Below are 12030 nucleotides of genomic sequence, written 5' to 3'. Positions count from 1 at the left end.
GCGGAAAACTAGTCGCACAGCGAGTTACATTGATAGAACATCTAATACATAGTTAAAAATATATATATTTTCCACAGGTTGAAATTATTTGGCTCCCGCTCCCCAACACACACACAAAAATATTCGCATGCAACATTCGGACATGGATATATAAAATTTTGAATTTTTAACGTTTGCAAAAAAAAAATAAAAATCGACGAGCAGCACCATTGCACCAATGCTACCCAAAGCAGAACATTTACAAAAATATTTGAAGTTTTTAACATTTACAGAAGAAAAAATTTGACGAGCAGCAGCAAATGCTATCCGGAGCAGAATTTGATATCTGCCCAGCAATGGCTTATCAAACATGCGAAACTTGTGAGTCCAGTTTCTGTCTGTGGCACACCAAATACATCGATGAACCCAATACATATCTGCCTAATAAAACGTCAAGCAACCGGAACTTGGCGACAGATGCCGAGGACATCATCCGCGTGATCGCCGGTCCCTTCATCTCTCCATGCGTACAGCAGTTCTTTTCCTCTGAACACAAACATCCCACCCTGCAGAAATCGACACGAGCAAAACACCGAACCAATCAATGACGATCTACCAAGAAGCGAATCCACGAGACTCCAAACTTCTTCTTCTATAAATAACAAATGCGATACAGAGGACTGATGAATTCGGCTTAACCTGCTGCATGACGCCCGTCAGGTCTGCCGGTGTGCCTTTCAGCGTGTAGTTCTTGGTCGCCTCCTTGATGGAGTCGAGCCTCGAGTATATTTTTGCCTTCATCATGCGCAGGGACATCAAACATTTCAGTGGCGTTGATGCAAGTGGCTTCTGAAGGAACAATTGCATGATCAGAATTAAAAGGGAAATATGCGGTGAGGATGCTTACACTGGCTGGACTGAAGAGTGTACGGCCTAATCCGTGGTACAGGCCCAAGACATTGTAAGCCTGAAAAGATGAGTTCACCGTCAGTCATTATTGAGAGTTTGAGACCCAAAAACACCACAAACTTCTCTTCACGCACTGAAGCAGACTATGTATGTGGATTGACTTAGCTCAAAAAAAAAAGTATGTGGATTGACCATCAGATAAGCACATGCATTTTCTCATTACTGTTGATACTGTTGCGGCATCACTGAATCAGTACTGAAGAACGGATTAATGGAGTGAACTGTCACCTTGCGCTCGGGGTCGGCGTACAAGCTATCCACAGGAAATGGCAGCTGCAATGCAAATCATCCCAGAGAACAGTCAGCTCCATGCATGCTCAAAACAGAAGCAGAACAATTGAAAAGTGACATCGGGATAGCCTGATCAAACTGAATCTCATGAAGACAACCACATCTGCAAAGAGTCTACCACTTCTTGCCTCTACTGGAACTGGAACATTGCACGGTGCTAGTGCTAACACCAACCAAGAAACACGAACTCAGCACAGCCTTACCCCGTCGGCGAGAATGCGTGCCTTGTCAGAGGTGCCGACGCCGATGGCGATTAGTTTAGCTCCCGCAGACTCGAATTTCGGCATGGATTTCTTCAGATCAGAGGCCAGCTCCCAGCTGTTACACATGGCAGACAGCAAAGTTTAGCAGCCGGCCAACAAGCGAGAAACGCGGCAAGCATTGCACCACCGATACGCCTCCATTTCCTCACCAGCAGAAGCATCCGAAATGCCTTAGCAGCGCGACCACGACCACCCCCTGCTCGCAGAAACAACACTGGTTGAGCTGATCGATTACCAACACCATGTAGTAAAACTGCACGATGCCGGAACGAGGTTAGTTCGGGTGAACTTGGGAGTTGGATACCTCGGACGGGTCCCACAGGTCCCTGAGCGGCACGGCGTCGCCGGTGCCAGCGGCGAAGACGGAGACGCCGCCGAGGGCGTCCCACGCGGCGGTGCCGACTTCGGCCGGAGAAGCCCCTGCCGCGGCAGAGACGGCCGATGAACGGCGACAAAGACGGCGCGCGTCCGGGAGTGTGGAGCCGGCGCCTGAGACGGACACGCGGCGGTGGAACGTTGGCCGAGGAGCGGAGGTGTGGAGGACGGCGCGGGAAAGGGAGAGCGAGACGGCCGTCGCCATGGAGATGGCCGGACGAGGCACACGTTCAAACACGATGGCTCGACCACGACGCGCTGCGCAAACTACAGGTAGCCGGAAACCACCGAGTGGCCGCTAGTGCGCGGCGGGAAGGGCGCGCGGCGTGGCGCGATCCCTTCCGTCAGTTCTTCGTTTTCAAGGAAAAAACTTCCTTCCGTTTTTTCGACTTTTTTTTCCCTAGACAATTCAGCGGACCAGAAGCTTTAAATGGGCTGTGCTTTGACGGACCGTATCATTCTTACACGTTTGCACGTTGGTCAAGCTCCACACACGTTGCTATTATCAGCCCAAAAACTGCCGGGTGTCAAATATTTGACCTTGCCTAACAAGCCCATATGTCTTTCATTTTAAACAGAAAAATAAATAGTAGAAGCTCTTGTCGATGTGGGAACACATCAAACCACTCGAATTTGGGAGCGTGCCACACTTGTCGGTTAAACGACCTGGCGCCGTTAGTCACTAGAATCGTTTAATATTGTGTTTTCAAGGTAAGCTATGGAAGTTAGTTGCGTAAAGAATGTGTGTGAATGCTTCGTTAAGCACGAAGGTACATTAGGAGATGTTTTAAGTAATGTCATTACCTAGGAAGGTGTCTCCCTCCGGGTCCAACGCTAACCGGACGATCCAATCGTATCCTAAGTGGGCTCCTCCATGTTGTAAATGTGAAAAAAAGGCACAATTAATGCATCGCTCATATACAACTAAGGGGGTGTTTGGTTTAGGGACTTTTTAATCCCAGAGACTAGAAAAAGTCCCTAAAAAGTCCCTAGGAACCAAACGGGAGGGATTTTTTCTACAGGGACTAGAAAAAGACTCTACTAGAGAGTCTTTTTTTATTAGTCCCTGGGACTAGAAAAAGTCCTAGGACTTCTGAACCAAACACCCCCTAAGCAGAGCGCTCATTTCCTTCACGCCAGAAATCCACTGCATGGTGGTAGATCTTTCTGTAGTTGTACGTGTAAACATGTCCTTCAAACTCACAATCAATTTTTAACTTCCAAAATATTTTTTGAATACACAAAGAAATTTCCAAGATTTATTTAATTCGTGAACTTTTTTGTAATCTACAAAGAATATTTAAATTTGAGAATATTTTTTTGAAATTCATGAACATTGAACACCTTTTGAATTTCTGAACCTTATTTTAAATTCATGAACATATTTCAAACTCATGAATATTTTTCTGAATTAGTATTTTTTCTGAATTCAGAAACATATTTTTGAATTTGCAAAAAAATATTAAATATGTGAATAGTTTTTGGAATTCACAAACATTTTCTGAATTCACAAGCATTTTAGAAAATCATGAATATATTTTTAATTTCCAATATATTTTTCAAATTTGAGAAAAAAACATAACTAAAAACATTTATCAATTCATAATTTTTTTGAATTCAATATTATTTTTCAAACTTATCAATATTTTTCAAAATCATGAATATTTTTCGAAGTCATAAACATTATTCAAATTGGGAGTGTGCCAAACTTATCGGTTAAGCGACCTAGAGCCGTTAGTTGGTTAGTTACTAGGATCGTTTTAATATTATGTTTTCAAGGTAAGTCATGGAAGCTAGTACAGTAGAGTAAACTACGCATGTGCGTGCTTGGATAAGCATGAATGTACGTTGAGAGATGTTCAAAAGACCCAATTGGTCTTCCTTTCTTCCCCACCAAAACGTCGTGATGAGAGCATTTATGTGTTTGCATAGTCCAAGTAGTAGCTTAAAGCAGAACATGGAGAAAACTGGGATTGCTTGGGAAATAGAACATCCTTCGCCCCTATGGAGAGAAGCTTCTCCACCCATCCTTACTTATAATATATCTTTTAGGTACTTGAAGGCACCTTTTTTGAGTTTTTCACGTTAGAAGGCATACCTAAATATTTTTTAGAAAGAGATTCATGTGGCAAATGCAAAGCATTCTTTACCTCCATCCTAAGACTTTACATGCAACCCTTATTGAAAAAGTAGAGGATTTTGACAGATTCACCCACTAACCCGAGGCAGCACAATACCAATCCAACAGTGCAGATAACTCCATAGCTCTATTAGTATTTGCTTTAACAAACACGAGGTTGTCATCAGCGAAGATAAGATGGCTTACCGTCAGGGCCGCTAGGGCTACCCTGATTCCACTCAGGTGCGATGACAAGGGCCTCCGCGGGTGGTAAGAACAAATAAGGAGAGATGTGGTCCCCTGTTTAATCCCTCAGGATGCTTTAAATTCCTCCAATCTAGATCCATTAAACATCACCGAGAACTTGACAGTACCAATAAAACCCATAACCAAGGAAATTCAAGTTGGTGCAAAACCCAACTTGCTCATTATAGCCTTTAGGTACTCCTACTCCACACGATCATAAACCTTCATCATGTCAAGTTTGAGAGCACAAAATCTATTTTTGTAGACCTTATTCCTCTTCAATAAAATGGAGGCACTCATTAGCTGAAATGTTGTCAGTGATTAAGCATCCTCAAATAATGGCAAATTGCTTCTCTCAAATAATTTCTAGCAACACTTGCTTTAATGGTTAGGTAACACCTTAGAAGCAATCTTATATAAGACATTGTCCAGACTAATTGGTTTCAATGGGGACAACATGGTTTTTACCATGGGAATTAGCACCAAAATTGTTTCATTAATTACCTCCGGGCTCTCTTCCCCAAGTAAAATCTTGAGAGTTGGAGCAACCGCTCACATCAGGCATCGCGAAATGAGCCGGTCTAGGTAGGTTTCATGTAAGTTCGTCTTTTCTCATGTTTTGTCCTTTGTTTGTTTTTCTTTATACTCATTTTCGTAAATATTGTTGAGACATATATTTTAAAACGTAAAGATATAAAAAATATTGAATTTATAAATGTTAGCAAAATATAAAATATAACTTAATTTAAAAAATGTTAATAGCATATTAAAAGTATATGTGGCATTTTAAAAATGTTCAGTTGTTTCAAAAAATGTATGTGAAATTAAAAAATCTTAACCAAATATTATAACATTTTAATAAAATATAAAATAAATGTTTTAAATTTATATGAAAATGTTGAGAGCATACAAAAAATAATGTTTGTAACATTTCAAAATGTTCATGCGTTTCAATAAAAGGTATCACGCATTATAAAAAATGTTAATCTTGAATTTAGAACATGTTAAACGTATATCAAATAAATATTCAGACTTGTATGAGAAGCGTCCAATGTTTATGAAAAAAAGTAGATGACACACATGTATTTGAAAGAATTATTAATCATTGTATTTATAAATGCTAATCATGTATTAAAATATTACTAGCAAAAGGGTCCGTGCGTTGCAACGGGTAGAAAAGAGAAAATGCAAACACCCATGCCTGCAAAAACGACTATATACAAGGTCACCAGCGACAACTATTTTTCCATGATATAAATGTAAAGTGGAGCATAAGTTGGTGAAGAAGTAATAAAAAAAATGAATGTTGAGTGGAACATAGGTTGATGAAGAAGTAATCCAACTGGTACATCATTTTATTCATTATCCAGAAGCATGATGCAATGAAAGTTAATTAATTGTACAAATATATGATGGAAAGAAAGATAAGAACTAAGTGGTTGATAACTCGCATCTTGTCAGACAACATATATGATCATGGATGTGAATGAAAACATTAAATGGCGATAAAACTACCTTTTGCAGAATAATAGACCACCGCAATCATGGTAGTCCAGTTAACAATTTTCATTGAAATTGAAAGCATTATTGAATACAACAAATAATTTGCAACTTTATGAATTCTATTAACCCGTTTGTTTGTCATTATGGTTCTGCTCATAAGGATCATCGCCATGGCTACTGAAAACCATGTCACCAGTAGGTGTTACGATAATACCAAGATCTTGTAAATTATCCTTGTAAGAACATAAAGTTTGCTAAAGAAAGATGTCCCATTGGGAAATGCATCATTCTCACCGCATACAGAGGTGCACGCTGACGCATGTGAGATGGCGGCCGAGGTTCTGGTTTCCTCGTCCGATGAGGCAGATCCCGCGTCACATAGGGGACATGGCATGGGTGGCGGACGATGCTTGAGGTGGCTGCACAGGCTACCGTGCCGGTGGTGGCGATGGTGCATAAATGGGAGAGCTAACGTTGCGACAGGCACAGAGTGGCGGCGACGCCTGAGCAGGTATTGGGCATTGAAATGTCACACAAAGATTTCACACGACTAATTCATCACTCGCGCGAGGGAGAGAGGTGTGCTAGTTTTTTCTGTAAAAGGAAAAGAAATGGAGATGAGAGACGTACGTAAAAAACAGAGGGGGAGAAGGAAAACATATGAAGCGGGCTGGAGCAAATGGTAGACAACCAACTTGACGTCCTGGCCGTTGTCGACAGCCACCGCCATGAATTGTCGTCTCTGACCTCACCAATGTCAGGCCTCAAGTCAACCCGATGCTTGAGATGAAGTTGCGTGCATGCTTCAAAATTCAGTTCAGAAGCTGCAAGTGTTCAAAGTTCAATTCATAAGGTACCTGCAAGTATTCAAAATTAAGAATATTCAGATCATAGGAAAACAGAGAAGTGGGAGAAGGAATAACCAGGATGTAAGATTAATGCTAGCACTCAATTTGATGGTTGACCATCTTGCGTATTCAGTATGCAGATTAATTGTAGTTATTAATCATAACACGTGCTATTCTACCATAGGTATTAACACAAGCATTGCCTTGCTAGAAATAACAAGGCACTAGAATCGGGATAGACACCGGAGAAACTCGCTACAAATCATGCCAAATAGACATGAAGATACATGAAGCCATACATCCATTACCCAGAACCAAGAATACCATGGTATGAGCGGAAATAAATGCCATAGCATGGAGCTACCGCAGATTCAGTAGAAAAGACACAATTGGTAGTATTAGTAATCAAGTGCCTGATCAATTGATATGCTAATAATAGGAAAGTGTAGTACCGGTTCAAGTTTGTAGTACACAATGGGAATGTCACCTCTCTATCAAAAAGATGGTACCTCCAATAACTCCATGAACTGTGACACAAAGATAAGACTAATGAGTAAAATCGGCATCGGCATACCACAGTACAGGAAAACAATTAGCATAAACACGATGTATGGACAATGGTACAACGAGGTGCTATACAAACGGTTTTTAATCCCTTTCCATGACGGCGTTCGGAACCGTTACCTAGTGAGTGTGGGCGATTAGGGGGTCCTTCCCACATGACCCAGAAGCCGTCGGGGATATGCCCTCCTGGCACACATGCTCGGCAAAATGAGGTCGTGTGCGACAATCGAGCGAGCAAATACGGTTATATGTACAGTAGTGCTAAAAAACAATTATACAGGTGAAATAATTTCCGATCGTAAGTACATCCCACACAGTCAGTCCCCATGAAACGTTTCAGTTCGTATATACATCCCGCACAATCGCTGCAAGAAAAACATTTCCATTCGTAGGTACATCACACACAATTTTCCCCGTTAAATCGTTTGTGATGGCGTTCCCATCGCACACAATATTAAAAAAATTATCATTTGTGTTATTGAATGCATCACACATGGTGCGTAGAAGAAACTGTGTAGCAAAGGCTTGTTGGAAATATGCCCTAGAGGCAATAATAAAATGATTATTATTATATTTCCTTGTTCATGATAATTGTCTTTTATTCATGCTATAATTGTGTTATCCGGAAATCGTAATACATGTGTGAATACATAGACCACAACATGTCCCTAGTAAGCCTCTAGTTGACTAGCTCGTTGATCAACAGATAGTCATGGTTTCTTGATTATGGACATTGGATGTCGTTGATAACGGGATCACATCATTAGGAGAATGATGTGATGGACAAGAGCCAATCCTAAGCATAGCACAAGATCGTGTAGTTCGTTTGCTAGAGCTTTTCCAATGTCAAGTAGTTTTTCCTTAGACCATGAGATCGTGTAACTCCCTGATACTGTAGGAATGCTTTGGGTGTACCAAATGTCGCAAACTGGGTGACTATAAAGGTATACTACGGGTATCCCCGAAAGTGTCTGTTGGGTTGACACGGATCGAGACTGGGATTTGTCACTCCGTATGACGGAGAGGTATCTGTGGGCCCACTCGGTAATGCATCATCATAATGAGCTCAAAGTGACCAAGTGTTTGGTCACGAGATCATGCATTACAGTACGAGTAAAGTGACTTGCCGGTAACGAGATTGAACGAGGTATTGGAATACCGACGATCGAATCTCGGGCAAGTAACGTACCGATTGACAAAGGGAATTGTATACGGGGTTGCTTGAATCCTCGACATCGTGGTTCATCCGATGAGATCATCGAGGAGCATGTGGGAGCCAACATGGGTATCCAGATCCCGCTGTTGGTTATTGACCGGAGAGTCGTCTCGGTCATGTCTGCGTGTCTCCCGAACCCGTAGGGTCTACTCACTTAAGGTTCAGTGACGCTAGGGTTGTAGAGATATTAGTATGCAGTAACCCGAAAGTTGTTCGGAGTCCCGAATGAGATCCCGGACGTCACGAGGAGTTCCGGAATGGTCCGGAGGTAAAGAATTATATATAGGAAGTCCAGTTTCAGCCATCAGGAAAGTTTCAGGGGTCACTCATATTGTACCGGGACCACGGGAAGGGTCCCGGGGGTCCACCGGGTGGGGCCAGCTATCCCGGAGGGCCCCATGGGCTGAAGTGGCAGGGGAACCAGCCCCAGGTGGGCTGGTGCGCCCCCCCTTGGGCCCCCCTGCGCCTAGGGTTGGAAACCCTAGGGGTGGGGGCGCCTCCACTTGGCTTGGGGGGCAAGCCACCCCCTTGGCCGCCCCCCCTTGGAGATTGGATCTCCTAGGGCCGGCCCCCTAGGGGCCCTATATAAAGAGGGGGGAGGGAGGGCTGCACACCCCATGCTCCTGGCGCCTCCCTCTCCCTCTGCAATACCTCTCCCTCTCGTAGAGCTTGGCGAAGCCCTGCCGAGATCGCTGCTGCTTCCACCACCACGCCGTCGTGCTGCTGGATCTCCATCAACCTCTCCTTCCCCCTTGCTGGATCAAGAAGGAGGAGACGTCTTCCCCAATCGTACGTGTGTTGAACACAGAGGTGCTATCCTTTCAGCACTAGGATCATCGGTGATTTGGATCACGACGAGTACGACTCCCTCAACCCCGTTCTCTTGAACGCTTCCACTCGCGATCTACAAGGGTATGTAGATGCACTCCTCTCTCTTGTTGCTAGATGAACTCCATAGATTGATCTTGGTGAAGCATAGAATTTTTTTATTTTCTGCAACGTTCCCCAACAAGGCTCTCCATCACACATAGTTTTTATGCGGTAAACGTTTCCGCAAGGTGGCCTAACGCAAACAGTTTTGAAGAGAATGTCGTGTGTGATTGTTCATCGATCCAACAAGGTTTATGTGCGTTGCCTTAGGTCATCGGCCATGGTATTTTCTCAATATCCGTTTGCAATAGCAAAAATCAATTAGCAGGCTAATTCACCATTAGCAGGCTAATTGCCCTATTATTAATAATCCATTTATTAATCTAATTGACATTCATATTAAACACATAATATATTTCATTCCTATATTAAGGAAGCAGGATTTCATAATTGAAATACACCAGAGTACAACACGATAGCTTCAGCACTCAGCTACCCCATTACACAACTGCACTAGTACCAAGTTTCACATGACCTTTCAAAATTAGCATCATAGATGGTACATAGAAAGATGCATCTCATCGGGAAACTGCTGAAGCAGAAGGCGAATATTGATCCTTCATTGATGTTGAAGGTCTTTGCAACTTTAGGCCAGTGCATGTGGATGATTGACCGTCCATCCTTCGTCCTCTTCAGGAACACTTCAATATTGAACCATGGGTGTTGTATGAAAACCTTCCTCGCCTCCTGACCATGGAGGTGGTTTGAGAGGTAATCATCAGTGAACTGCTTTGGAAAGGCCTGAAAACAAGGATGTGCATAATATCTTCTCTATATTGGAAATGGGGCAAAGGAATAAAAAAAGGCAAGGTATAATAGTTATTACCATCTTATAGTGAACTGATGTCTTCTTCATTGTGCAGACAAAGATCTTGTTTTTTTTCGCCAATTTCCTTATCCTAACAATCTTTCTGAGTTTCTTGACTTGATTGATATTCATGGACAACTCATTTCCCCATATGCAAAAAGGGTTGAATAGTGGGTCAAAACCTCTGACAGCAGGACCTACATGTGCAAGACCAAATTGTTAAAAACCTGAGTATTAGAATGGTTCCTGCAGTTGCACAATAATGTGCTATTAGACAACGGACCATGCACGTGCTAACCTCGATTGAACCTTAGTGCTTCCCATTGTTTCCCTGCAACACATATAAGATAGTTACTCATCAGGTTAAGTAAGGGTTCACATGCTATCAGTAAAATATGTTGATGAAAAATAAGCACATTGTAGATTCATCAGATTAATTCAAGCCACATGGAAAACCCATTTATCCAAACCAATCAAGATTAAGAACTAGGAAATATAGCACTTGTGTATGTTTCTCATGTATTAAGTGCAGCCAAATTCGATTTATTCCTCACATGCACAACAATACAAAATTCCAACCACGACAATTGGACATTGAAGGAAACATGCCCTAGAAGAAAAAATAAAGTTGTTATTTATATTTCCTTATATCATGCTAAATGTTTATTATTCATGCTAGAATTGTATTAACCGGAAACTTAGTACATGTGTGAATACATAGACAAAAGAAAGTGTCCCTAGTATGCCTCTACTCGACTAGCTCGTTGATCAAAGATGGTTATGTTTCCTAACCATAGACATGTGTTTTCATTTGATGAACAGGATCACATCATTAGGAGAATGATGTGATGGACATGACCCATCCGTTAGCTTACCATTATGATCGTTACAGTTTCATTGCTACTGCTTTCTTCATGACTTATACATGTTCCTCAGACTATGAGATTATGCAACTCCTGGATACCGGAGGAACACATTGTGTTCTATCAAACATCAAAACGTAAATGGGTGATTATAAAAATGCTCTACAGGTGTCTCTGAAGGTGTTTGTTGGGTTGGCATAGATCGAGATTAGGATTTTTCACTCCATCTGTTGGAGAGGTATCTCTGGGCCCTCTCGGTAATGCTCATCACTATAAGCCTTGCAAGCAATGTGACTAATGAGTTAGTTGTGGGACGAAGCATTACCGAACGAGTAAAGAGACTTGCCGGTAACGATATTGAACTAGGTATGAAGATAATGATGATCGAATCTCGGGGAAAGTAACATAGCGATGACAAAGGGAACAACATATGTTATTGTGCGGTTTGACCTATAAAGATCTTCGTATAATATGTAGGAGCCAATATGAGCATCCATGTTCCACTATTGGTTATTGATTGGAGATGTGTCTCGATCATGTCTACATAGTTCTCGAACCCGTAGGGTCCGCATGCTTAATGTTCTGTGACGATTTGTATTATGAGTTTTGTGTTTTTGATGACCAAAGTTTGTTCAGAGTCCCGGATGAGATCACGGACATGACGAGGAGTCTTGAAATGGTCGATACATAAAGATGCATATATTGGAAGGTTGCATTTGGACATTGGAATGGTTCCAAGTGGTTCGGGCATTTTTCCGGAGTGCCGGGAGGTTACCGAAAACCCCCGGGAGAAGTAATGGGCCTATTGGGCCTTATTGGAGGAGAGGAGAGAGGCCACAAGGGAGGGCCGCGCCCTCCCCTTTCCCAAACCGAATTGGACTAGGGGAGGGGGTCGGGCCCCCTCTTTCCTTCTCCCTCTCTCTCCCTTCCCTTTCCCTCTGGTGGAAGAAAGGAAAAGGGGGGGGGCGAATCCTACTTGGACTAGGAGTCCAAGTAGGACTTCCCCCTTGGCGCGCCCAACCTTGCCGGCCTCCTTTCTCCCTCCCTCCTTTATAT

At 42.6% G+C, this 12030-nt stretch overlaps 1 protein-coding gene across 1 annotated transcript; it reads right to left on the bottom strand.

Annotated features, from left to right (window-relative positions):
- Positions 1 to 238: 238 nt before the first annotated feature.
- LOC123094403 (prostamide/prostaglandin F synthase) lies at positions 239 to 2199 on the bottom strand. The gene is made up of 7 exons (XM_044516415.1): positions 1807 to 2199; positions 1652 to 1698; positions 1443 to 1557; positions 1177 to 1221; positions 887 to 946; positions 679 to 774; positions 239 to 545 (listed from the first exon to the last, which is right to left on the bottom strand). Exons 1-7 carry the CDS (start codon positions 2080 to 2082, stop codon positions 432 to 434), a joined length of 753 nt encoding a protein of 250 aa, XP_044372350.1. The 5' UTR covers positions 2083 to 2199; the 3' UTR covers positions 239 to 431.
- Positions 2200 to 12030: the final 9831 nt, after the last annotated feature.

Source organism: Triticum aestivum, chromosome 4B, assembly GCF_018294505.1.
Source record: "Triticum aestivum cultivar Chinese Spring chromosome 4B, IWGSC CS RefSeq v2.1, whole genome shotgun sequence".
Classification (NCBI taxonomy): domain Eukaryota; kingdom Viridiplantae; phylum Streptophyta; class Magnoliopsida; order Poales; family Poaceae; genus Triticum; species Triticum aestivum.
The sequence above is the reverse complement of the archived record's forward strand: the minus strand, read 5'-3'. Positions and strand labels throughout refer to the sequence as shown.

Coding starts and splice junctions, on each gene's coding strand:
- LOC123094403 (XM_044516415.1), bottom strand. CDS start 2,082: ATGGCGACGGCCGTCTCGCTCTCCCTTTCCCGCGCCGTCCTCCACACC. Junction 1,222..1,442: donor CACGCATTCTCGCCGACGGG/GTAAGGCTGTGC, acceptor TTTGCATTGCAG/CTGCCATTTCCTGTGGATAG. Junction 947..1,176: donor ACGCCGACCCCGAGCGCAAG/GTGACAGTTCAC, acceptor TCATCTTTTCAG/GCTTACAATGTCTTGGGCCT.